Source organism: Poecilia mexicana, unplaced genomic scaffold, assembly GCF_051168715.1.
Source record: "Poecilia mexicana isolate PSO_F unplaced genomic scaffold, ASM5116871v1 scaffold_10, whole genome shotgun sequence".
In the NCBI taxonomy this organism is placed as follows: Eukaryota; Metazoa; Chordata; class Actinopteri; order Cyprinodontiformes; family Poeciliidae; genus Poecilia; species Poecilia mexicana.
In genome coordinates this window covers 29,571,325-29,599,164 of record NW_028263379.1, presented here as the reverse complement: position 1 = coordinate 29,599,164, position 27,840 = coordinate 29,571,325, and the positions used below count along the sequence as shown (strand labels likewise).

The 27,840-nt window shown below is 41.7% G+C and overlaps 1 protein-coding gene and 1 long non-coding RNA gene across 2 annotated transcripts in view; one reads left to right on the top strand and one right to left on the bottom strand.

Annotated features, from left to right (window-relative positions):
• The first annotated feature begins 1,609 nt into the window (after window positions 1-1,609).
• gabra4 (gamma-aminobutyric acid type A receptor subunit alpha4) lies at window positions 1,610-27,625 on the top strand. The gene is made up of 9 exons (XM_015012484.2): window positions 1,610-2,142; window positions 2,263-2,381; window positions 5,665-5,732; window positions 6,605-6,825; window positions 7,627-7,709; window positions 13,774-13,917; window positions 14,446-14,598; window positions 22,076-22,332; window positions 25,277-27,625. The coding sequence occupies exons 1-9, from the start codon at window positions 2,054-2,056 to the stop codon at window positions 25,811-25,813; spliced, it is 1,671 nt and encodes a 556-aa protein (XP_014867970.2). The 5' UTR covers window positions 1,610-2,053; the 3' UTR covers window positions 25,814-27,625.
• LOC148157171 (uncharacterized) overlaps window positions 10,822-27,840 on the bottom strand; it is a 48,276-nt gene continuing 31,257 nt past the window's right edge. The window contains exons 2-3 of the long non-coding RNA XR_015764512.1: window positions 11,514-11,709; window positions 10,822-11,130 (exon numbers count right to left, since the gene is read on the bottom strand). This is a non-coding gene — a long non-coding RNA (uncharacterized LOC148157171). The remainder of the gene's footprint in view (window positions 11,131-11,513; window positions 11,710-27,840) is intronic.

Below are 27,840 nucleotides of genomic sequence, written 5' to 3'. Positions count from 1 at the left end.
GGACGCGCGCCCGAGCGCAACTGCGTATTGCGACAAGACTGACCCATTTGAATCCTGATACAGGCGCTCGCCGATGCGTTGCCTGAAACTAGTTCAACATGTAGGTTAAGCTGCAGCTGGCGCTTCCGCATGGCAGAGAGCAGTGGGCGCCAGGTTGGCGCGGGCTGGCAGAGAGGTCAAAGAGCACGGTGGGATTGTTGGCGCATATTTGCAACTATAAACTTAATGCCAAAAAAAAGTGCTGTCGCCTGCAGAAATAAAGGAAGGAAGGAAGGAAGGGGCGGCGGCACCATCAAAGAGGTGAACGGGTGGGGTTGTGGACACCTGCTTGAATTTGCTGCGGCCCTTTTGCTAAGCTAATGTTAGACGATATTGTTTAAGACAGGAAATGACAACCTTCAGTAAGCTGCAACCTTTCTTTATACGTTGAATATGCTTGATAATTTTTCCATTCATCTCACCTTTTATGTTATATGTTAAATGTACTGTACTGGCGTAGCGATTTATCAAGTCCAGAGGACTCCATAGCGTCTCACATTACATTCAGTGGATGAGGCTGGCCGACGCCACCGGGGGCCTCTGACCACCACCAGCAGGCAAGAACACCACGACAGAGGTGGACGGAGCGGGGGCTCGAAGTGGCGACCCACTGATTACCGGACGAAACAGCCAAGAGGCCTTTGATGGCTCAGGAGGAGCTGCAGAGATCCACAACTCGGGTGGGAGAAACTGCTGACAGAACAACCATTAGTCGTCCACAAATGTGGACTGTATGGAAGAGTGTCGAGAAGAAATGAATACCTAAAGGAGCGGTATTACTCAAAATCAACTTTTTGATTTTGATCAAGCTTTACATGGTGTCAAAAAAATACCTGGAGCGTTTCTTTGATTCTTTCATGCATGTTTGAGAAATTATTTGATCTCCATGGCAACCAAGTTTCCCCTCAACAGAGCAGCCCTCTCAGGCGACTCCCCCACTCAGCTCCTTCAGACTAGCCGGCAGCAATTAGCAAACACCTGGTGGGACTACTGAGCTCATTTCCTCCTAGTGTAGCGCTGGTAAAAACGTTGTTAAAGGGTTAACAGAGGAGCCATGTTATGATGACTTCCTGATGGCGTAGCTTCAGAAAGAGAGGGAGCTACTTAAAGAGACAGAGGCCCAATTTCAAGATGCTAAATCATAAAGTCAAATTTCTCTTAAGTCATATTTCATATAAACAGCTTTTTCAGAACAAGTGAATGTAAGACATTGATTGTGCTATGAAGTGGCACTATGTGGATGGAAAACATAATACTGCCCCTTTAAGGCAGCCAACGACTGAAGTTGGGGTATATAGGCAGACTCAGTCCAGAAGAATATGCAAATAAAAAAATAAAAATAAATCCGCCTCTTGATGTGTGAAAGTGGAATTGAGATTCACAGCTTCCCGACAAGAGCTAAATGAGTATTGTGTTGTTTTAAAAATATCAAGCACACGTTTCATCTTCCATAGGATTTCTGCTCCATCACCGATTTTGGTGTATAACTCCTCAAATTTATCAGTGGTCCCCCCCCCCCCCCATTCGGCTAAACTTTCTGGAGACGTCCCTGGGAGCAGGGTCAGGGAGGCTGGAGCTTAGACAGAAGATGAGAGGTGGGGAGGGGGGGAGACTCCCTCTGAGAAATGTGCCCGGGTTTTAATGTGTGAGAGGGGAAGGAGAAAACAGGCAGGGATGGAGAGAAGAGAGGGAATGAGAGAAAGAAGGTGAGAGAGACTGGGAAGGATCCGGACAGGAGGTGACCGCCCGGTGTTGTAGGGTGAAAGTGTGTGTGCGTGAATGCGTGCGTGTGTATGTATGTGTGTGTGTGAGACTGTGTTGCGCTTGTGGCGGAGAGACCGCAGAGAGAAATTCACACAACTTCCAGCATCCTCCCTGCGCCGCTGCGCCTCTGCGCCGCGCTGCGCCCCACCGCTGCCGCCACCGCCGCGTCTTTTCCCCCAGTCTCTTCTACCGGGACTCAGGCGGCTTGGCGCGGTGAGATGTGAAGAGGCTTGAAGTATGGCATGCGAGGATGCTGTTCGCAAAGAAGAAGGAGATGGTGACGGCGACGCGACCCGCGTTCATTCGGACCCTGGTCTACTTTTTCTGTTTGATGACTTGGTGAGTGCGGTGCCTGAAAAAAACCCCCCTGACGGATCGGATCAGTTCACACCTGAAAGTTCAGTTTTTATTTTTAATTTTTTTTAAAAAATAATTATTATTATTTCATTTTTCTCGTAGTGCGAAAACAATCTCCGGACAAACAAGGAAGGATGAGAGGATTTACCCGGAGAATTTTACTCGGATTTTGGACCGACTTCTGGACGGCTACGACAACAGGCTGCGACCTGGATTCGGAGGTATTTAGAGGAGAAGCGCAGTTTTTGCGCACCGCAGAACAAGCATCGCACAATTCACAGCACTTTGTTGTCTCTTTGGAAATGACATTATCGGCTTAAATGAAAAGACTGAAAATGGAAATGATGTCACTGTTTGCCAAAGAACCGCTTAAAACATCTTCTCCTTACGGAGACAAACGATTTGAGCCCCAAAAGGTCAAAATTATTTTCCATCATCCAGCTTTAGCGTCTCCTCCTTAACTTTTTTTTTTATTACTACATTAGAAAATAAATACATGAACTTTTTATTTTTTGCGCAGGGCCGGCCCAAGGTTGTCCGCGGCCCCTGAGTAAGGGTGTCATCTCCAGCTTTGTCCTTCAGGCGTGCTGCATTCAGTTTGTTTCTGAGGTCAGAGCTCAGAATGACGTCACAGCCGAGTTGAGTGGGTTGTTGAGATTCAGAAAACCAGTGGGAGTTTGCCGGGTTTGGTGGTTGTACTGGACAGCGTGAATGTCCAAGTTCAGGGTTGGAAATGTACAACAAGCGGAATTTCAAACCGGGAACGTCGGAAGTGTTGAAGCGGCCAGTATGTACGGAAAAGATGGCGGAAAGTTGAAAGAATAAACAATTTGTTTTGTTGTGTGTCTGTAAATTAAAGGAACCTCTTTCCGAGACACAAACAGCAGAACTTATTAAATTTAAATCTGACAGCTGGCATATTTTCAAATTTAAAAAAAAGTTTTACTTTGTAGGTAAAAGGTCATGAGGATAAAATTTCAAATATAAATACAAAGGAAAATACTGTGGCAACATCTTCTAAATATTAGGGAACATGTCAGACCTTGCTTAGACAAAAAAAGAAAAAATAGAGAATTAGTTTTTCTCTTGATATACTCGTCATATTATCGGTGTTTAGGCCTGTCATAATAAGCAATGAATCAATTAATCGCACAGCAAATGAAAATGAGTTCAATAATTTTCATATTTATTGTTTATAGTTCTTCACTTTTCTCTCTTTATACCAAAAACCGAGTGATGAAAGTTTTCAGTCTGGTGCTTTGGTCTCAACTAGCCATTTATTTGAAGGACAGTTTTGTTTGCATAGACTTCATAATTCATTTTATTTGTTTGTTCTTGTTGGATATTTAAAATGTCCTTCAGTTCCAGTGTTACATGTTTGTTAGAAGTGAAAGCTTATTGATTTTTGATAATGTGTTCTTGCATTATTATCCCATCATATTGAAAAAATGATCTCAAAACAGCGATATTATCGTTTATCGTAATAACTTCTGGGAAACAATATATTGCCCAGCAAAATGTGCTATCGTGACGGGAGTGCTGATGTTTAAAACTTGTAGCAGCTCTTTGTTTTGGTCAGCAGGTCAGCAGGAGGTCTTAACTGCACTTCTTCTCCAACCAACAATCTTACAGAACAGTGAAAACTTGTTGAATGTTCTCACCGAAGGCTCCATGCAAATGTTTAGGATGAACGAACAAGAAAAAGGGTTTAAGACGCCAAAACGTGAAGTAAGCAGAAAATAAATCAAATTCTAGTCACTTTATTTGATCTTACCGCCCTCAAAGTCTCTGAAGATCCATCAAGTGCATGTCAACACTGTGGCTCTGCGCCCAGCAAGGCAACCGTTTACTCTGGACTCCACAGGTCTCGCCTTTTCTGGAGGAAAAAAGAAATCTCTTCTCAATAGCGATACATAAGCTAGTCATTGACGCGGAAACGTGATGCATGGCAGAAAACCGACTCTCCACATCAGTGTGGAACTTGGAAGCGGCAGCATTGTGCTGCGGGGGATGCTTTTCTTTAGCAGAGACAGAAAAAGGTGATTGGAGGCGATGGGAAGCAGAGTGGGACTAAATAGAGAGCAAAATGTCAGAGGCAGCACTAAACTAAGACTTGAGTTTAGAGGTGGGCATTTATCGTATCGTTTATCATTTATCATCATAGATTTCTTATCGCGACAAGTTTTTGATTTATCCCTGTCTCAATAAATTCTAATTGATGATGTTTAAAAACCTTTTAAAAAACACTAAAAACTGTACTATTTTCCTCCAAACTAGAATCAACCAATCAGAGACAGGAGGCGGGACTTAGCGCTGTCAATCACCATCATAATTCCCCCTACAGGAAGTCTTTATGTCAACATCGTGCTCCTACAACCTTTCTCCTTTGCTCTCTGCTACAGTGCAGCTAGAATAGTCTATCATGAACGCAATAAGAATCGTTAGCACAGTCACCAGATAAACAGTGAGTTGTGCCATTAGCACATTTAGCAGCACATTCACAGGATTGATTTGAGGCACTAAGAGCCTCCTCCTGGCACTGATTGGTTGTTTTTGGTTGAAGTGGTGCATTTCTTCAAATGGCTATAAAATATCAGAAAGGATATGGAGGAGAGCAATGTTTTCACTGACTTTCTGTCTCATACTGTCACAACATAGTGATAGCTTTATTAAAAGTTATATACTGCAGTTTTAAAGACAGCTTAAGCAAACCTGCTTTACTTCCTAAATATTAACTGTTGAGAAAGAAACAAACAAACAAAAAAAGCATAAAATGCAGTAAGCAGGAAATCCAAAGAATTACAATCAATTTGTTCGATCTTAAGACGCTTATAAGCAGATGAAGCCTGAGGAAATCCTCCATTCAGGACAAAGGAAGTCTTCATGTCAACATCGTGCTTCTATGCTCCATCTCTCTAACTCGCATTGCAAGATTAGCATTGTATGTAACGCACTGCTTTGTAAACCCACAACGCGACGCCTGCTGAAACGGCGTCTCGCTCTTCGTACTTACAGTGTGACGGGTTTGCCTTTAAAACGAGCGGCCCCGTATGAGTGAGGGCAGTTACATAATCCCCTGTACGTTTCAGGACAAATGCACAACGCTCGGTTCAAGAGGTAAAAAGTATGGATTTGGTTTTCATGCGTGATGTCTGCTGAATATTCATGTTGGGAAGCAGCGAGAACTGGTTTACTGCGCAAAGCGGCCTGTCAACGGGAACGTCCGCGTGCGGGCGCACGCTTATAGCTCGTCTTCACACTGGGACTCCACATCCATTCAGTGAAGGGGAGAAAAATCAAACAGGATTATGTTTTTTTTTTTTTTTTTTTTTTTTTACATCTTCTAAGCTATTTTCTCCATTGCATTATGCAGAGTACTACACAGCTCCAGAAGAGATGAGTTACTGCACGTTTCCTAGATTTTATTATGAGGAGCTGCAGCTGTACTTTCTGAGAAAATGTCAGTGAATGTGATCTCTGTGGTGTATTTAATTGACCCGACAGGTCCTGTGACAGAGGTGAAGACTGACATTTATGTGACGAGTTTTGGGCCAGTCTCAGACGTTGAAATGGTACGTAGCTAAACTCTTGTCATGTTGAACTCTGTTCTTACTTTTATGCAACTTTTTGTGCTGTCAGGTTGCGATTCAACATATATCACAAATTTACTGTTAACACAATATCACTGTATGAAGTATGCATATGGTAAAGAAATGTAATCGGTTAGTTAAACAGCCCAGGTCTTTTGTTCAGCATTCAACCTCCCCAGTACTTAAGCACCTCAACCTCAGTCACTCTTCGCCTGTTCCTTTCATCTACTCACTTCTTCTAACCTGTGTTCCCTTCCTCTCGTCTGCCTGCTAGGCTCCTTCTATGAATTTTTGGTTTGTGTTTTTTGCCTTGACTCTGTGATTTTTGTACTCCTTTTTCATTATCTTTTCATTAACATGCTAGTGCAGTTCTGCGTTTGGTTTTTTTGTCTGCCTTTTAGGGAAAGTACCTCTAACAAAGCTTTTGTGTTTGCTTTGTTGGATAAAGAGCGCTCATTTTTTTAAAGTTGTTTTGCGTATACTCACCCATGTTAGCAAATTTTAAAACATCCACGGAAGGTTTTAAATTTTGACAGAAGTGTGACAATTTGGAAAAAATGTGAATGGGTCAGTTTGACAAAAGTGAACGTCTTTGAATTGTTAGATAACATCGAAAAATCTATTATTTTGACAACCCTTATCTTAAATAATACTGTTATCGCGACATTCACCAATTTTGTCACGCATCAAGTTTTCTTAACGTTGTGCAGTCATTGTACTGCATTATTTACTTGTTCAACCGGAACATTACTGCATTTGATATTTTGTAAAAAACAAAATAATTCACACTGCTAATTCTTATCCAGATAAATCCATCCATGTTTTTCGTAACATGTCGGTTTTCCCTCCATTAGGAATACACCATGGACGTATTCTTTCGGCAGACCTGGGTTGATCGGAGATTGATGTACGAGGGCCCAGTGGAGATACTGAGACTTAACAACCTGATGGTGACCAAGGTCTGGACACCGGACACTTTTTTCAGGAACGGCAAGCGGTCAGTTGCCCACAACATGACTGCTCCCAACAAGCTCTTCCGCATCATGAAGAACGGCACCATCCTTTACACCATGAGGTAAAAAAAAAAAAATCCTTAACTTTGTCTCCATCTTATCAACAGCCTGCTGCTCTGCATCTCATTTCATAACTTTCAAAAACGTTGGCTTGCGATTACGTTGCAGACACCTCACATATTGTACATTCCTATATTTCTGCATTTTTTTATCCTTTTTTTGTTTTGCTAGAAAAGGCGAGATGACAGACTGTGTTTGCTATAAAGTAATAAGAGGGATCTAGTGTGGAATCCAACCAAGGTTCTCGGTGTAAACAGCAGAAAGCTGCTCAGAGGCGGTGCAGATGCCAAACGTTTGGCGCAGTCCAAAACGTCGCCTTTTTCAACTCAGTGCCACATGGGCCAAAATAGGAAATTAACGAGCTAAAAGCATCCCTTGATTTGTGTACCCTTCAGCAGTCACCATGCAGACACTGTAAAAAACAAAAAAACTTTCCTCTACTATCAAAAGTGCATTACAGTATCCAGAGGACCTAAAAATGAGAGTTTCACTCATGTACCTCGAGTGTTGTGTTGATTCTTTCATGTATGTTTAAGGAAGCTTTGAATCTCCCATGGCAACCATTCTGGGGTGACTAAATGTTTTTTTCCCAAAACAAAACCCAAAGCCAAAGCTATTTCTTTTAAAGGGGAATGATGGAGTGTAGTTTTTACTTTTGATGTAATAATAATCATAAAGGTTTCTGATTAACAGTAGCAAATATACTTAGAAATTCAACCCATTATGCTTTTAGATCTCGTGTTTTCTGCTGCAGACATGTAAAACTGATCTTGGTCCTAACTTTAACCATTCCTCTGCTGCAGGTTGACCATTAGCGCCGAGTGTCCCATGAAGCTGGTGGATTTCCCCATGGACGGGCACGCCTGTCCCCTCAAGTTTGGAAGCTGTGAGTGCTTTGGTGCTTATTTGCGTTTACCTGATGAAATAATGTGCAATGTGTCTTCCAAACACCGAGCAGCAACAGTGAAATGGCAAACCCTGTTTCGAAAGCAGGCAGATCATCACTGGCTGGGTTTGTGCTGAAATATGAACGTTTAATAGTGGTTTTAGTTTCTGCCAAGAGACTTTTTCAGACACGTCTCTCAGTCTATCTGCTACTACAGCCACCGTATGCTTCACAGATTTGTTTTGTTCAACGTTTTGGGGTGTATTTTAATGTTAACCTGCAGAATCACAACAAAATGTCAGGCGAGCTAAAGATATTATTATATTTGACTGAGAACAATTGATGTGTTGGCCTGTTGTGATAAATTTTGCCGGTCGATAAACTGTCCCAGTATTTATCGCGATAAACGATAATATTGTCGTCTTGAAGCTATTTTCAAGTAATATATTGGCAATGGCATAATAATGGAAGTTCGCCCTCTCAGAGGTCAATAAACTTTAATTTATTAAAAACACTTGATACACTTCAACTGGAAGGTATTTTAATTATCCAAAAATGAAACACGACAACCAAACACAAAAAATAAAATGGAAATAAAAACCACTTAAAAAAACCATACATCAAATGATGTATATTTTAACAAATATTAATCAAATGATCCAGCTCATTTTAATATATCATGCGATTAATTGCTTAATTGCTTATTGCGATGTGCTTACTGATGCATTTGAACCATCTGAGACAATGTGGCTGCCGTCTCTGCTGGCCTTCTTCCATCTCCATTTTCTGTTCAGTGTCTCCTGGTCTTCTTTCTCTGGAGACTCTGTGCTTTACATTAAAAGGGAGGGGAGGGGAGAAATGGGAGCCACATGAGCAAAAGACACATGGCAAGTGGGCAGGTGTCAGCCTGGGAGTGAGCTCTGGACTCAGGATAGTTCACCCAGTTATTTTGTCATCTGTCTCAAAGTTTGCTGCAAACTTAGAGACAAAACCTAGACTGCAAATATTACATTTGCAGAATTTCTGCAAATGTAACACTAACATCAAACCTACAAAAATTGTTTGAAATATTTTGAAAACCATGCATCATTACCCTTCCATTTTGCAATTATTAATTATGTCTCTGTGGTAAAAATTAGGGTTGTACCAATAAATCGGCCCAGATTTCCTTGATTTTGGGAGATCGATGATCTGCCGATACTTACACCTGACCTTTTCGCTGATCTTGCGAAAAAAGTCTAAAAATCGACCACTGTCCTGTTTTGCTCTGCTGTGAGAGAAGTTTGACTGTTAGCCTCGCAGTTAGCAATTAGTTAACACACCACTGTTGTCAACTCAGCAACTTTTTTGTTGTATCTACCAATTAGTATTGACCAAAATCGGAGAGGTCAGGCTTTTTAAACATCGGCGATCGGCCAGAAAACTGCAACCGACGCATCCTTGATAAAAACATTTAAGTCTTTAAAGCGACAAAACGTGGAAAAGTTCAAGTCGGGAAAGTCGCATGACTTCATTTCTTGGACTCTGTGCTGAAAAGGATTTGCTGAGGAGCCAAACGCGAGGCGGCCGAGCGCTGTAACCGCATGACGACATGTTTCATTCTTTGTTGCGAGCGACGAAGCCCTAACTCAGCATCCGTGTTTACGCCGAGCCTCGTGGTCAGCAGAAACAACGGAAACAAAGACGCGTCTTGCGCGGAGCGGCTCCGCCTTATCAGGCGAGCGCAGCGATTTGAAGATTACGAGAGAAAGGAGACGCATTTTACACCCGCCGTCAATTACCCGGCGCGGTGACATTGCGGAGGACGTACTCCCATCTTCTCAGTTCTCGTCGTCCCCCTCTCCTCCTCCCTCCACCGTCCTGCTCATCCCGCTCTGCTGCCGCCTGCCTCCGGTGAGAAGGAGGAAGCGACCGTGAATCTGCAGAGGCCCCGAGCAGAGGAAAGGTCAGAGTCCCTTCCTCCGCCTCGGGACGGCACAGACCTATGCAGCTATTTTCCATAGCCGCTATGTGTGAGCTCATTTTCTCGCTGTCTGCCTCTCCTTCACTTTTTCCCCTCCATCATCCTACATCTCTCTCTCTGTACCACCTCCCCCCCAACCCTTCCCTCTCTCTTCCCCGTCTTCTTTTCTGCTTCTCCATCTGGGCTTGCGTGCACAGGCACGGCGTTCCACTCCATGACACACCAGAGTCATTTCATTTGGCAGAACAGTTGGTGTCCCACCGATGTGGGGTCCCACCGGGAGTGGCAGGCAGAGACAACTGCTATATAGCTGTGCGCGCACAGACCGGTCAACCTCGCTCGTATGCGAGAGAGGAGAAACGAGACAGGACGAACGCAACAAGAGCAAATAAGAAAACCTCCATATTCGCACCGAGGCAGGTGCATCCGAATAACGTAGAATAGCCTAAAACCTCTACTCCAAGCACGTGTTTCTGTTAATTTCAGAGCGTCCACGCATCCTTAGAAAGCTTAAAATTCATGTAAAATTAAGGCCTTAAAATGTCTTTAAACTCGTTTTAAAATGTAACACATTAATCACAGGTATTGTATTTTGTCGTGGACAAACTATTTAATCTCATACATTCTAGTTTATTTTTCTCGCAGGACTTTTCTTTCAGGCAAACGTTGGAGTTGCACACAGACATCTTCACTGCCTTTCACTCGAGGCAGACGACTCTACTACCAACTAGCAGCTAGTTACTAGCTGCTAATATACCCCTGCTAGCTAGCAGCTAGCTAACGTTTTTGCATCTCTTGTTGGGAGATAGTTGAGACCATAGACATAATATAAGGATAGACGCCTCATGCCCCGCTGTCGCCTATTGTCGCTGACGAGATTTAGGGCGGCCATCTTGGAGCGGTATACCACTCCACTCGGTACTATGTGTTTAACAGGCACAGTGACGGATCAGCGCATTTAATCGATCATAACACGCTTTTTTGTTACTGGAAACCTTATTCAAACATCTATCAAAGCTACATTTATAAACAATTGTATTATTTAAGTATGTTATTTAAGTATTTAAATATGCTTAGTGGCTAAAACAATAGAATAGGAATGGAATATTCTGATATTGATGTATAAAGAGCATATTACAAAGCACACAGCCGTTCATAATTTATTTAATAAATTATTTAGTAATATCAATACATATTTAAATAACTATACAACACAAATAAAGATTCATAATGGCACAAATAAATAATTAATACTGAATTATATATATATATATATATATATATATATTTTTTTTTTTTTTTTTTTTTTTTTTTTTTTTTTTTTTTGCCGACTTCTAGCTTCAGAGATTCAGCAGCTGAGATTAAGTCCAAAATCTGATGAGATCCATCCTGCTGCAGTGAATTCGTCTCTCTTTATAGATTTCTCCCTCTTCTTCCTCACATCGTGTCTTTATGAAACTTTCAAAACAAAAACGGAAGATTTGGGATGTATCTTACTAGTGAAAGAATTACATATAAATAATAGTCTTTACCACCTGTGTAAACTTTGCTGGTGAATGTTATAACACATAAGTTTTATAATATGTGTTATATTGTTTCATTTCTAATGCTCTTGTGTCATATAATCTAAGTCAATGTTAGAGAACAATTAATATTTTTAGATGTACAGAATCTCAGTTAGTCTTCATAGCGGGGCTGAACCCGTATTACACCGGGTTCAGATACCAGCTAGGCACCAGCTAATATTAGCTGGTATCTCGCCGGTGGACATAAATACAGTAAAGTAATATTCTAATATATAATATAATCACAATATATACACAATAATATGTCCATCTTACTTGTGAAATGCTGTCTGTGGAGCCCTCACATCAATAATCCATAGATCCGAACAATAATATCCCTCAGAGCTGAGGCATCGTCTATTGTTTTGATTGAGGAAAGTAGGAGTTTATACCGCTCTAAGATGGCCGCCGTATTTCCTGCGCCGGAGCAGCCAATGCGGCGTCTACCCTTATATTATGTCTATGGTTGAGACTATCACTAACTAGCTGCTAATATACCCCTGCTACCCAGCAAGCTAGCTTTTATGCATCCATCACTGGAAGGTAGATAAGCCCTCTGCTAACTAGCTGCTAAATTACCCTTGCTAGCTGGCTAACTAGCCTTTTTGTGTCTATCAAAAAGTGCAAATTTATCTCCAGTTAACTGGAAAGACGCACGTCTTTGCCACCGACTCACTTTTGTTGCCGACTCACATGATGTTATTTGCATTCTGACCATTTAAAATATGTAATTTTCTTTTGTACAGTTCTATCACGATACAGGTCTTAAATTTAATTCATATTGGTCTTATAAAAGGTTTTTAAAAGAAGGCCTTAAATTTGAGTTGGTGGCACCTGCAGAGACCCAGGATTTTGATAATTATGACTGACGGCTCATCAGGACCCCAAAACAAATGTTGACCTACTGATGGATTTGTACTATATATTCATTCAGTACTTGACCTAAGCTCCTCTTTTATGAATTCTTGCATAAGCGCAGCGTGGCACAAAGATGATCATCATGTGGTACTGTTGAGGTGCTTTATCCCTGTTGCTTGAGCACCTCTTTTCCTTCCACTCAACTTTCTATTGTTGTACTTGGACACAACCAACAGTTTCAGCAATAACCTTTTGTGGCCTCCCCTCTTTAAGGAGCTCTCCAGTGAAAAATAAATGCTAGGAAAACACTTCAGTTAATAATTGAGACACACATGAAGGCCCCTAAGTGGATGTTGCATAATTAATTTAAAGTTAGATTGATAGGAAATATTGATGATTACTTATAAGCATACAATACCAAATTAAACAACATATACAGTTGATGTCTAAAACAAACAATGTAGTTTGATATACAACTGATTTTACCGATAGTCTGTGTATTTAGAAATCTGCATTTTTTTCAGGCTCAATCTTGCTGAGATAAATTTGACTTTGTAAACTGGCGCTTGCAAAAGACGGAGGACTCACTCACGGTCCAAGACACACAGAGCAGACTGGTACTGACTACACATGGATAATAGGAAGGAGAACCAAATGTTAAAGTGAAGAGAGCTTGTGAGAATTTATTTTAGAGTCACCAGTCAGGCATTTGCTGCAAAAACACAAAATCCTACCAAGTGCTTTTGGTCTGGTTTCTAGAGCAAGTTTCTGAAGACCAAACTAACTCATAAGTAAGCTTGTTTTGAGTCAATACATCCTTAATATTGATGAAAAAGTACAATTTCCACTGGCACATTATTTCACTCATAACATGGAAAAAATGCCATGTTCTAAGTAAAATAATATACTAGTGGAAATTGTACTTTTTCACCAATATTAAGGATTTATTGACTCAGATCAAGCTCCTATGTCTTGCTGTAAAGTTAGTTTTGTCTTATTTCAAGCGTACTAAGATGTAGCAGAAACTAGACCAAAAACACCTGGTAAGATTTTGTATTTTTGCAGGGTGGCCGACTCAGATTTAAAGATTTTTATAAAATGCAGTCTAGCAATTTCAGTTTTGACTCATTAGGATTTTTATTAAGCAGGATTACACTTAAAAGAAATGTCCTCAGTTTCTTTGTTGTTGTTTTTTTTTTATCACAGATGGCAGAAAGCGCAGAGTATGAACAAGCTACGGTTTGGAAATGCCAGAGAAATGTTTGACTGTTTGGAATTAAGGTGAAAAAAGCAGCAAATGTGACACTTGTAATAAAAAAAGAAAAGAAAAAGAAAACTCAGCAGTAATCTGCTCCACTTCAAACCCAGCCTCATGGATTATTTCAGCACAGTCACAACTCGTTATAGAAACATTGACTGTCTTTTTCGTTTCTATGTCAGCAGAAAAATGCAGCTTTTTTTTTTTGTTGGACCAAGATAAAAATAAATACATACTTGGAAAAATAGATTGCTTTAGATTTATAATGGGTTTTAGATGGGACTCTGACACAGGCTCATAAAATCAGAGTCTACCTGTGGTGTCAGAGGCTTAAAAGCAGACAGCTATAAGTTTCTCTCTCTCTCTCAATTTACTTTTCTTTTATTTCACATCTCATTCGTTCCGCCCGTCTGTCTTCAGACGCCTATCCCAAAACGGAGATGATCTACACTTGGACCAAAGGGCCTCAGCATTCGGTGGAGGTCCCTCCCGAGTCCTCCAGCCTCGTCCAGTATGATCTCATCGGCCAGACGGTTTCCAGCGAGACCATTAAATCAATCACAGGTGAGCCGCAGAGGTCCTGTCAACGTTTGTATTTATTTTTGCTATAACGGTAGCTGCATTATGTTGTTGTTTTTTTAACCCTCCACACCCCCGAGTCATTTTGCATGAAATCTATTAAAATAGAAAAAGAAAAAAGAGTTCTTAAATTCACCCTTGAAATCTGAGTGAAAAGCACACGGCGCTGAGTTTATATATATGGTCTGAATGCGGCTCCGCCGGCGATATCGGAGGGATTTTTGGAGCCTTGACACTTGCACAAACACGACAGTCTGTCAGCTGAAGCATGACTAGCACACAGCAGCAGCCTCATGAAGTAAACATCACGGATTGAGTCATTTCACAGGCCAACTGGTTCACCCGAAAAACTGATGGATCCAAAAACAGATTTCAGTTTGTTTTTTTTTTCCTGGGTTGTGTTTTGCAGGACGGGTGACGGGCGTAGATTTGACTGAGAATAGACGGGAGACGAAGCGAGGCGTGAAGCAGAGCGACGGCTGTCTTTCACTGATCGGTTTTCTGTTGATCCAGGTGAATATGTGGTGATGACTGTCTACTTCCACTTGAAGCGGAAGATGGGCTACTTCATGATTCAGACGTACATCCCCTGCATAATGACAGTGATCCTCTCTCAAGTGTCCTTCTGGATAAACAAGGAGTCGGTCCCGGCGCGGACCGTTTTTGGTACGTAGCGCACCTTTTAGCCACCGCTGTTGTTGTTCCGCAAAGGGGAAAAATTCAGGTGTAGCAGCAACAGATGTAAAGTTTCACACAAAAAGTGAAAATAAACAAACGAATGACAACATACTTGTATGAGAGTGTAACGGAAAACACTGCAGCTTTTAGAAATAGGCATATCGGACTTTTTATGTGCGCTGAACTCGTTTTTAGTCCATCAATTTTAAAATTAATACACTTAGAAGTCAGGCATCATAAAAATGTTTTTATAGTTACTATAATTGAATGAACTCATGTTCATAGTTCACCTTAAAAACACTCTGAAGTAAATTCACATCTGCAAAATGAGGTCAAAGTGCACTGAACTCATGGTTATTCCACCAAATGTTGATTTCTGAACTCTGAGTTAAAACATTTTTGTTGCTTCTAAATAAATCTGAATTTGTTTTCTTTGAGGTCTGGAAGCGCTGCATCTTTTTCCTTATTTTGACCATTTCTCATTTTCTGCAAATAAATACCAAATTTTTGCTTGGAATTTCAGAAACATGTTGTCAGTAGTTCATAGAATAACAGAGCAAAGTTCATTTTACTCAAACATTTACCTATAAAGAGTAAAATCAGAGAAACTGATCATTTGAACAGCTCTCTTAATTTTTTCCAGAGCTGTATTTTTACATGTCAGGTCATGACGTCCAGATTGACTGTTCCTTTCTGTTTTCTTCGTCGACGTAAGCTGCTCTCAGATTCTCATTTAAGTTTTTTTGTAGTCAGAAAGCAAATTTGCAGAGAGAGTGAGAGAAATGGGGAAAGACATCCAACAGGAGTCAGAAGGTTTGGAGAATTGAACCTCAAACTGCTGCGTCGATGGTGTTTCCATGTTTTGTTCAAAGACAAGTTTGGTTGCAGACGTCTCATCCAGCTTAAAGCATCGGCGATCGTGATTCATCTGTAAACGTTTGGCTGTCGTCCAAGAAATGCACTCTAGGACTCGGCTTGAGGTCACTTTTTCCTTTAGAAACACTTACACATCGCTGAAACCAATATATATATATATAACAAGCTTGTTTGCTGAGTAAAAAGATATTGTGTCCCTAAGTGGAAATGTGCCTTGGTTGTTGCGTGGTTTAATAAAACCCCGGGGGGATTAGGGCCGCTTTCCTGCAGTCGTCAACATATATGTCAGTGCCTCTGCTTCCTTTCCCCAAAGCGTTCGGCGTGACGGAGCATCACAGCGGCTAACGTTGCGTCATCCGAGGCTCTGAGGCGGGAGCGGGGTTGGAGGGGTTTCTGCTGTTGGTTTAGGTGTTTTGAACGTGTCCATGTGTTTGTTTGGGATGAACGGGTGGCCGGCGTTCAGATCCGTCCCCTTCTGCCCTGCACCTGCAGTGTGTTTAACTACCTGCCTCTGTGACCCATTTCCAGGATGGGGAAACGGGAGGCAGCTTCTTGTGTTTTTCACGGTTTGTCACGTTATAACCACAAACCTCAATGCATTTTACTGGGATTTTGTGTGATAGACTGACATAAAGTTGCACATAACTGTGATGTGGATGAAAAAGGATCCTCAGACGTTTTCACAGGTGAAATATGAAGGCCGGTGTCCATTTTTTATCAGCCGCCTTTAAATATCTAAACATTGAAAATATCTTCTCACTTGTTTTCACAAAGTAACTCATGCTGTCAGTTTGGATGGACGGTATTTTGTTTAAATCATTTGAACCAGGTGAAAGTAAAACTGCCTCTTGAAGAGTTCTGGGTAACGCATACTTACAAAGTTTTTTTTTATTATCTTAAGTGCAAAATTCATGATTTTTTTTATACTCTCTGGTTAATGATTAATCAATTACTAACTTAGTTGCCGACTATTTGAATAATCAACTCATCATGATTAATCGTTCAGGTTGTGTTCTTATCTGTCCTTTCTGACATAAATCGCGAGCCTCCCTCCTTAGCCACATGTTGTAAAGATGTATTTCTCTGTCTCCTTAGTCGAAGTGCAAACCCAACAAATGAACCTGAATCTCTTTCATGACGTATTGATAATCTACTGTGACCAGTCAAACCAGTTGGTTTATCTGGATGAAACCCTGACGTATGCTGTGCAGACCCTGTTGTTGATTTGTTTTGAACAACTTTTGTCCGTAGCCATTAGAACAAGCTAAGCTAATTGCCATTTCCGGCAGTAAATCTTGCACACTGAATTAATTACCCAAACAGAACACCACTTTCACAGCAAATGGGATTTTCCATTAGCGCTCTTACTTAACCAGTGGGTCTCTTTTGAAGTTTTCAAGCTCCCTGCAACATTTCGAGCTAATTTTCTCTGCGTGTTCACTTTAGCCGCAGGTCACCTGTCAATGTCAGCCGCCAGCTTTTGACTGACAGGTAATTATATGGCGGTCACGTCTGGGCAACAGACAGAGTGCCATTACAGAGCGCAAGGTCTTTAAAGAGCGTCCCGTTCCTGTTCCTGTTCCTGCGACCAAAGGGGATTTTCTCCAAATTACATTATTGCTGTTTGTTAATAATCCCAAGGACGAGCTACGATCTACACACACGACCTTGTCTTTTCGTTCGGTGGGGCCTTTCTTCTCAATGGAGCAGTGACGACTCTCTAACAAACATCCATGATGTGTGGGGAACATGAGGCTCGGTCGACGTGTCCTCTGGCTCTGTGACGTATAAACACCCCTTTACTTTCCACCTTTGCTTCCGCTGTGGGAGCAAAGAGTCTCAGATAAAGACGATGGAGCACAAGAGATACGGTTTATTCAACTCTTAAGCTGGTGGCGTTGGGTCTTTTGATACAAGAATAGCATTTGGAGGCAGAGTTTGCATGCTAGCAGAAATAATCCTAGTCAATATAAGAGAGCTGCACAGACGCCACAAAGCCTTTCATTTGTCGCTCCTTTACTTTAACGATTATGGTATTTAGCCTTGTCAGCCACGGTTGACTCACCCACTGGAGGAAATACATTTTGGATTTAGACATATGATTCAGTTACTTAGCATGATAATAACCGATTCTGATTAGCAAGTAGCATCAAATGACAATCTGGGATGTGAATTGGATCTTTTTGTACTGACGGGAAAATTATACCAAGTCCTCAGAAGTCTTAAATCAGTAGGAAATGGAGATTTCCAAACAGGAATTCAAGTTTGGTAGACTCTCTTCATTTAATTTTGAAGCAGAGAAGGTCAGGGGTCATGTTTAGGGTGGAGTAAGGGATGGATTCACGATTTGCAGACTCATCTGAAGTAATGTAGCATTGGTGAGGTGAAGAAGTATCTCATGATGAGTCCTGGTTATTGTGACCTTAAAAGATGAGAATATAAATCGCTTCAAAATGTTTCTACATGTAATGTGACCTTTATTTCAGTCCAATTCGGCTGAAAAGTAACTAAAGTTATTAGAAGAAGAAGTTGTTAAAAAAAAAGGCTCGTCAGTCTCTGCAAATCAATCTTCTTTGGTTAAGGTCGATGGAGTATGCCGTGTCTCAGTTTGACGGTTTTTACCCACTCTACCCTGCAAAGGTGCTCCAAATCTATGAGACTGTGAAGACGTCTCTGGCCCGCTGCCCCTTTGAAGCACACCCACCCACAAATTCTCTCGTCAAATTTAGCCCTGGACTCTGGCTAGTCCGATCCAAAACTTCCCAAGCGCCCGTGAACCCATTAGTTTGTCGAACTGTTGGCGATTCAGAAAGATTCAATCCCATCCCTCATCGTCATTGTTTCTAGCAGAGACTGGAAAGTTTGTCTCTTAGCTTAGCGCCGTTTGGAACTGTTGACACTTTTAGCCATTTTCACAAAAACCTTAGTATCGTCTTCAGAAAAGTGAGCCCAGAGCGTGATGCTCTCTGCCACCGCCATCGGTACGGTGTTCTTTTAGTAATCCTCAGTGTTGATGTGTCAGAAGATTTTAGGAGATATTCTCTTTGGTCTTTCGAACCTCCTCCTTTGTTAGAGGCGACTGTGTCTCTGTGGGTAGCCTAGGCGTCTTGTGATCGGAAGGTTGTAGGTTCAATTCCAGCTTCGTCAATGTGACAAGGAGACTTAACCCCAAGTTGCCTACCAATCTGCGTATTGTGTTTGAGAGGGTGAATGGGTGAATGTGACTCTTGTGTGAAGCACTTTGAGTGGTCAAAATGATTGGGAAAGTGCCATATAAGTTCAGTCCATTTACCAGGACTGGAACTATTAATCATGTCACATCAATTATTGAAATAATCGTCAACTAATTTAATAATCAGTAAATTTAAATCCCAACATATTCAGAGCCTTAATTAAGCCAAAACTGTGCAAAAATATGCATTTAGTTTATAAGTATAAGTTTAACCTAAAACTCAATTTGGCTAGTTTTAGCTTCACCTGGTTCATATTCATTAAAGGAATTCCATATTATTGCATTTTAGGCAATAATATAGCCTAAAATGCAATAATGTTAATTTCCTTATTTAAAAAATTAGGGAGTTTATATAAAAATATTTAAGTGGTAAAATAAAAAAATCTGTATAATCTGTATTAATGGTCAGAATAATCAATAGAACAATCGATTACTAAACTAATCGTTAGCTGCATTCTTTACGAATAGCAGCTGTGACTGTTGTTGCATCTAGAACAGAGGAACTCGTAGTTTTTCTGTTCATGCAACGTGACTGTTGACGTTTGTTTCCTCCAGTCATCGGTGACTGACTTTATTGAACAATGTCTGATTCTGTAGGTGTCTTCATTTTGCCCTGTGACTTTTTAAAAAAACAACAAAAAAAGTTAACTTTTGCTTTGGGAAGCAGAAAAGAGAGGATCTGCCATGGTGGCCTGTCGCCAGGTGCAGTGTCAGACCTTCAGAGGTCAAACTGAATCCACATCTTGTTGAGTCAGAGCTGCTTTGGATTCAAAACCGGACCAAGTTTCCCGGTTTTGGCCGGCTTCACGGGCTGGACGTGGACCTACTTTTATATTGCTGCTATGCAAAGAGAGCAGGATGGCTGGACCCAGAACCAAACAGATTTCAGATTCTACGCTCTTCTGATCTGGAACAAACCTCCAGAAAACCGCAAAACTGCCGAAACACCGAGTTCCTTTTAGATCAAGGCTAAAACCCACCGGTTTAGAGTTACCTTTGATTAATAGTAAGTCGAATACTGATCAACAAATTTGATGTGTGTTTAACAAAATGTAATGTTTATTGCTTGTGTCATAATTATGTTATATTTCTAAGGTGATTACTTTGAACTGCTTTGTTGCTGAAATGTGCCACACAAATAAACTTGGAAAGGTAAAAAATAAATCTCAAACACACACCAATGAGCATACAGGTCCTGCTAGGTTTCCATAGCAACCGTTATATGAGCATTTTCACATTAAACCAATATTTGGGAGTGATGTGAAAGAATAAAAAAGCCTTGTGATGTCCTACCATCACAAACATATAGAGTTAGCCAAATGTGAGCTGAAGCTGTGTGTTTTTAGTAACTAACACTTTTGGTGGGTCTTGTGTAAAAGAAATGGATGAAATGGAAAACAGCCTTGTTCCTATGGTTCAGTGTGGCGGAGGATCTGTGACACTCTGCGACCTTGGAAACTTTTTATAGTTCGCAGTTTTGTGATTTATTTGAAATAGCAAAGCATTTGGTGTGCTGCAGCTGGCTTACCAGTTCTGTAGTAAAATAATAATAAAAAAAACATGGTTGTCATGGCGTTTCAACAGAATAATGATAGTAAGCATATGTTCAGATAGACAAAGAAATAAGAAATGGTTTACCAGACACAAACATCCCTCCTCAGTCTCCTGCTTTTTCTCGCTGTGTCTAATTAAAGTTTAAATCTGTTTTAAGAATAATCTGAGATGAATTCAAGTCTTTCTACGCAGCTTCACCAGCGTTGCCAGTTAAATATTGCCGTCCCCGCATCCTCTAAAATGCTTAAATTACCCTCAATCTGCTGGATGTGCACACATGGTTCAGATCTGCTAACATTTAGGTCCCCGAAAAGCACCGAAAAAAGACCCTTCATGCTGAGAAAAGCACTACAGTCCTTTTTTGTGCATGTTCCACATTATAGAGAGCAAAATGGTTCATTATCACTCTGCAGTCTGTTAATGAAAGATGCAGATGAGAGCAACATTACTGTGCATGCATGGGCTATTTAACACTTGTTTTTGTTTTTTTGTTGTTTTTTTTTTATTCCAATTTTTAATGTGTTATTTTGGAGAGGGGGAGGGGAGTCCATTTGTAGGGAAGCTGCAGTTTCCACAGCCAGAAAGAGAGAGAACAGCATACACTCTGAAAGCAATGTGCTTCTTCATTAATTTAATTGGGTTCAGTGTGTTTGTGTTTTTATGGATTTAGTGAGAACCTGACATCTAGGTTATATAGATATGTGCACGTTCAGAGGACCTGAATACAAACTGAGAGGCAGCACAGTCAAAAGTACCAAAGAAGGCGATGAGTAATTTTCTTCTTGGTGGATTTTATTTTCTGACGTTTTGGATTTCAGACATCTTAACCTCCCAGTAGACAAAATCTTACAAGTTTTAGTCCGAACTGGAAACACATCTGCACTTCGCTAGTTTGCACCGTTGAAGAAAATAGGTCAGAACAAACCACAAAACCTAAACAAAAAACAAAACAGGAGTAAGATTATTAATCTAATTTACAAACTCATCTTCACAACTAAATGACCTGCGAACTAACACATTAAATACAGGGGGTAACTCCAAAGGTCGCTTTAAAGAAAATGAACAATGCAAAAGAAAAAAGAAATTTGGTCGTAGCTGGTAATCAGTGACATTATGAAAGCAGCAAACGGAAATAAATTACCAGAAATTCACCTTGTAACAGAAAAACATTTGAATGAATCTAATGGTTTGGTAGTGTTAGCTTTAAAACACATTTCATGGATTCAAACTGCAACGTAACGCCGCCACAAACAACCGTGAAGCAACGTTACGACAGCAACGTTTAAGCTAGAGCTTCATGACCAATTATAGAAATATGAACGAAATTAGAAATATGTTTAAGAGATTACATAAACTTGTAAAGTTTGTAGCGTTTATAATTTGGAACCTACTTAATGTTTTTCTTCCAACAAAAATCACCATCACCAACGTAGCAATTTTGACTCTATATTTACAGACTTTTGATTTTTTTTTTTTTATCGGTATCGGTCAAAATTGGAATCGACACATTTTAAAGAAAACTGCAATCTGTGCACCCCTAGTTTTCAGTTGTGCTGTACCAATACTATGTACGCATCATGTACTATATAGAGTTTTCATGACAATGTTGCTATATAGTTCTATAGTCCACCTTTGCCTTAAAATACGACCTAAATGTAGGGCCATCCTCGGTTTTAACGATCTTGTTTGTTCTCTGTACCAAATTTCCTTCTAGTGTTAGGGTAAAGAAATGCTTGTTTAGGGAAAAAAATGCAGATATTGGTGTGACTCGTTTAATTTCCTTTACTCATTTTATTTTTTAAGGCATCACCACCGTCCTGACCATGACAACACTCAGCATCAGCGCCCGCCACTCTCTCCCCAAGGTCTCATACGCAACTGCCATGGACTGGTTCATTGCCGTCTGCTTCGCCTTCGTCTTCTCTGCCCTCATCGAGTTCGCTGCCGTCAACTATTTCACCAACGCACAGATTGAGAGGGCCAAGAGGAAGCCAGGCAAGTGTCCCCCAGTGCCCCAAAGCACGCCTGTCAAGGTGAAGGACACAGAGGAAGTACAGCAGGTGAGGTGGTGTGTGTTTGTGTTTGTTTTTTCTTTTCTTATTTTCCCTCTGCACCTCTCAGACTGGCTCAATAATCTGATCGCATTTTTACCTCAAGGGGCTCTCGGGCAGCATACCCCATCAGATGGGCTCTCCGTATCTGGCATTTAGCCTAGACCCTTGACTGACGTGAAGAGTGTGTGCTTGAGAATAATTAGCCTTGCCCTTGTGTGTGCGTGTACGTGCGTGCGTGCGTGTGTGTGGAGGATTTTGCAGCTGAATCAAGCAAGTTCTGATTCCAGAAGGACGTCATTTTCTCTGAATCTGTGGCTGTGTTCACACAGCAGGTTTTTTTTTTGTTTTTTTGTTTTAGTTTTTGCTTTAGTATGGTTGTTCATTCTGCTAATTAAATGTGACCCCAGTGAGACTTGGGGTTGAATGGTTTATAATGGTTTTTAACCCCAAAGCGACTTGCATGCGCAGAAGAAGAACGTTGTCGTCACACAGCAGCGCGATGTTTACCGGAGTAACAATGGATGGAGCCGTTTATGGATCGATTTTAAAGTTTATTCAGCAATGTTTAGTTTATTTGACGGTATCAGATATTACTTTGGAGTATCATTTGGTGACAAATGTACACCGCAGCTTTCAGATTTCATTTTGGCCAAGCTAAATTTTATTCCATTCCACAAGTATGTGCTAATTTGTGTTGATCAAACTTGAAATCCTAATTTTTGTGTTCAAGTTTATGATTAAAGGGGCATTAATATGCATAATTGACTTTACATGATGCTATAATGTTATTCCCTCATCAACAACAGACCTGGAATGTTGCTTAGATTATTTCATGCATGTTTGAGAAATCCTTTAATCTCCATGGCAACCATTCATCTGTAAAAAACGCCAGGGTGGACCTAGCTCCACCTTAAAGTGAAGCTCCAGTTTCCAATCTTTGAAGCTTCCACCTCACTGAGTAGGCCTCCCCCACTCAGCTCCTTCAGACTAGCCAGCAGCAATTAGCAAACACCTGGTGGAACTGAGCATCAGCTGAGCTCATTATAGGAGCCACTTCTCAGTGAAACGCTGGTAAAAACGTTGCTAAAAGGTTAATAGAGGAGCCATGTTGTGATGACTTCCTGAAGGTAGAGCTTCAGAAAGAGCAGGAGCTTCTTAAAGAGCCAGAGGCGTTAAGTTACAAATTTGAATTAGTTTTAAGTCATATTTGATGTGAACAACATTTTGACTGAAGGTAACATAGCTCCTTGGCTGTGGTGTACCGGCCCTTTAAGTTCAAGGGGTGTGATTACTTTTACGAGGCAGAGTGCATGAGCAGCGTGGGAGCTGACATGTCAGGTGAATCAGAACCAATGAGCATGGTTCTGGGAGCTACTGTAGAGATTCAACACATATTGAATATGTTGAATACACACCAAGTGTGTGTGTTCTTAAAACCCAGTTTTTATAGTTTATTCAGCTGTGGAGGCTAGAAGAAGAGCGCTCATTTCCCCGTGTGTGTGTGCGTGTGTGTGTGTGTGTGTACAGTGTGTGAATCTCTCTGCGGCGGTAACACTAAACCGTATAGATCTACTGTTAGCTGATTGGTGACGCTGACACAACCCGGCAGCGCGTACAGTACGCCGGTTTTACACTAAACACTTTAAGTTGCCCCCTCCGGTCCAAATTCCAGCGTGGCGTAATCGTGCCTGAATGCGGTACAGTGACAACGGCACTTCATTGGATTAGCAGGTTGCCATGGCAACGGAGCCCTGGTACATCTGTATAGGTTTCAGAGAGCCTCCTGTGCCGGGGCGACGGGGGGAATTAGTGCTGGTTTCCTCGACAGGGAGAGAGGAGAAGGAAGGCCCCGTTAGTCCGAGGCCCGGCACACGGGCCTGGGGGTCGTTGATGGGTTTAGGCTCTCAGGCTTTTGGCTTTTACACTCCAACACACACATGCAGCCATCCCTGGCCATGCTTTGGACACAATAATAATATCGGATCCTTTCAATTTTCAGAGTGGATAGTTGGGGTTGGGGGGTTGGATTATTTTTTGCAAATGCCTCAGTACCGGCATCACTCTCTCCCTGCTTGGGGAAAAAAAAACATCAACTCTCGAAGGATAAGCTCCTTTGATGCTACACTGCATTACCACCCGGATGCAGGCGCTACTTATTTTCTGTCTTAAGCCTGTGTGAAATGAGTGAAATCCTCGTTAAGTGACATCTGTGATGCACGCGCCTTTCGTCCACCATCTGTGTCAGAGGAGGAGAGAGGTGGGGGGGAATGTAATCTGATCAATAGCACCAGGCTGATGTTTGCCTGATGCACTTTTCACTGAAACAATCCAGGCCGGTTAAGCACAAAGCATCACATGCTCTAGAAACCATTCACTTTGTAGGTTCTTATTTTAGCTTATATAAAAATATTATCACGGTAGCTGTATGAGCGGGACGTACACACTCGGTGACAAAAGATGTTAGCGGCGTCCCAAGTGGAGCAATCGTGTTATAGCTGCCAGTCAAAACCTAGGATGTCACCAGACACAAAGAATAACAGATAAATTAGCACTTGATGGAGTTTCCGATTGAGCTGGGAGTTTGTTCCCTGTGCTATAGACACCCGCCAAGGACTGGAGCCAAAAAGTCAGAGGTTGCACTAAGCCTGTTGAGGTGCGTTTCAGAGCGTGCCAAGGTGTTTTGGGTGGAGTAAGTGTGATTTTGGTTAGCCAAGTCCAAGTGAGTTAAGGGATAGGCATCATGCAAAGGGTAAACAACGGAGAAAGAAACAATGTTATGTTACAGGATTACAAGATTTCTCATCTGTTTATATTTTTCTGGGTGTTTTGGACCAATGAAGAGATGTCATGTATTTCTTAAGAGTGTTTTTACCTCATGATTTCGCCTCCACCTAAACGAAGAACATCTTGAAAATGTCCCACTGACGTGACTCTCTCTCATCCTTCGCAGCAAGTTCCCGACACCAACGGCTCCCTGAGGAAGCGGATGAATTACGTCTCGCACCAAGACCCGGCGGGCCAGCCGAGGGCCCAGTCCACCACCAACATCTCAGGGCTGGGAAGAGGAAGGCAGCTGAGAGCTCTTGCCGGCGGCGCCAACGGCAGCTCCTCCACCCTCTCCCGCTCCAGCCCCAAGTCCGAGAGCCTGCTGAGCGTGGCCTCGTCCTCGGCGCAGCTGGTGAAGGGCACGCCTCGGCCCGCGACGTCCACCCCGGACGTGATGGCGGGGACGCCGGGCAGGCGGGACGCCGGCCCCGCGTCTCTGCAGCACCTGCTCGGGCCCAAGCTGGAGCGCATCCAGATGATGGGCAACAAGCTGGAGCCGAAGCAGACGCCGTGCTCACAGCCGACCGCCGCCGGCATGGGCGGGACCAGCAAAATTGACAAATACGCCCGGATCCTGTTCCCGGTGTCCTTTGGGGCGTTCAATATGGTCTACTGGGTTGTCTACCTGTCGAAAGACACAATGGTGGCCAAAGGGGGATAAATCTCGCTCTGGCGTTGAGGTTCATCGTGATTTCCTCTGGCGTGGATACAACAACAACAACAACAACACACTGCTGGTTTTTACCAGACAGTTCAATGTGCTCGTCCGTCTACAGTGGACCCCGGAGAACGCGTTTGCGAGGCATTTGCTGAAGGACCACAAGCTCAGAAACAAATTGTTATAATTAGAACGAACTCGGCGTGAGAAAGAACATGCGCACACTGGAGCGCTCCACTGGCCTCTTTCTACTTCACATTGCCTCATCTGATTGTAAAGGTCTCCAACCGCCTGGTGATCCATTCAGCCTGGAGAAAGCGTGGGGATTTGTCCTTTTCCTATTTTGTACCCTGTACCTTTCGGGATGCTTGGATATGTCATCAATCGGAACTGAACCTTTCCCACAATGTAAAAAAAAAAAAAAAAAAGTATATATATAAATATTTATTTATTAGGCTAAACAGATTTATATTTAATGTACAAACCTGATGCACTGTTGTGCCAGTAGATTTAAGGATTAAATCAATCGGAGAGCACAAAGAGATCCGCGTTGGTCTTAAATGCTCCCTGGAAAAAACGAGTGTCGAGCTAAAAAGAAGAAATTTGATGAGAAAGTCCTCAAACCGAGGCTTAGAGGAGCGCCGGTCACGAATGGGTGAGCGGCGAAAGCTTCTTGCGCCGAACCTCCATGTGGAGTATCTGTGTTGCACAAGATGGATTAAGCAATACGGAAAGAAAAAAAACAAGATGAAATGTGGGGATAAATCAGGAAGGAAGCAGAGGAGACGTGCTTACAGTAGTCGGGTTTAAGCTTCTTTACTGTCTGGCCAAGATTCATACTTTGATTATGTAAAATGTTTAAAAAAAAATCCACATGAGCAAACAAAAACAAGAGAATGGAAAGACATTTACTAGTAGATCATAGTGGGGGCAAAAAAAGTAAGTTGCTGTTTCTTCTGGAGCCATGTTGCTGTTTTTAATGCATTTCACTGGAAATCATCTGCTGTGACACAGAAAGATTCTGAGACACAGTAACGGTGTTACTGAACCCGCTCAAGGGCGTCGTCAACCCAGACACCTGGATGGGGTTTCATCTCGCTGCCGGCAGCCAGATGTTACCTTATTATCAGTGCAGCTGTTGGTCACTTAGACAGCAGCGCGTTGTTTTCCTGCAGCTCGTACACTTGGCAGTGCCCTTGCTTTCCATTCATTGAAAGGATAATTCAGTTTTTTCAAGGTGAGGTTTTGTGAGGATTATATCACCAGTGTTGGTTCCCTTACAACACGCGGTAGATGTTATGCTGCTGAAGGTTTGAGGAAAGCTGAAGAAATCCTCAGAGGACTGGAAGGTTAAAACAAAATTCTGACTTAGAAACTTGGAAACCGGAGTGAGTTTCATATCCAGCACGACCGCAGACCACATCAAGTTGAATCCATCCGTTTATTGGATTGAGTCAGCAGGCTAAACAGAGAACTCAACTACAAAAATACAAAACTTTAGCAAGTATTTTTGGTCTAGCTTCTATTGCATATATCGTAGTACTTGAAATAAGACAAAACTAACTTACAAGTAACTTCTCAGCAAGAAATAGGAGTTCTCGTTCCACTAGCAGATTATTTAACTTATAACATGTTATAAATCAGGGGTGTCAAACTCATTTTTGTTTTGGGCCGAATCAAGATCATGCATGCTCTTAAAGGGTCGGTTATGCCAGAATGTATTGCTAAAACCTGATCATAAACTGTTAAAATATCAATGAATTTCTACAATTAAATAATATTATTGAGTCCCTCCAGGGCTCAGTCCCTCCAGGATTTTGTGATTGTTTTTGTGATTTTTTTTTTTTTTGCAATAAAAATCAAAGTGTTTGTGGTACTTATTTGGAAATATTTGTCCTTATTTATGATGGTAAATGCAACTTTTTATTACTCGCTGTATAGATCATGGACTATAATCTAACATCAATTAAAGCTGAGTCGGCAGAAAAATCTGCAATAAACTCCCAATTAGCGCAAAAAAGTGCAGGGAT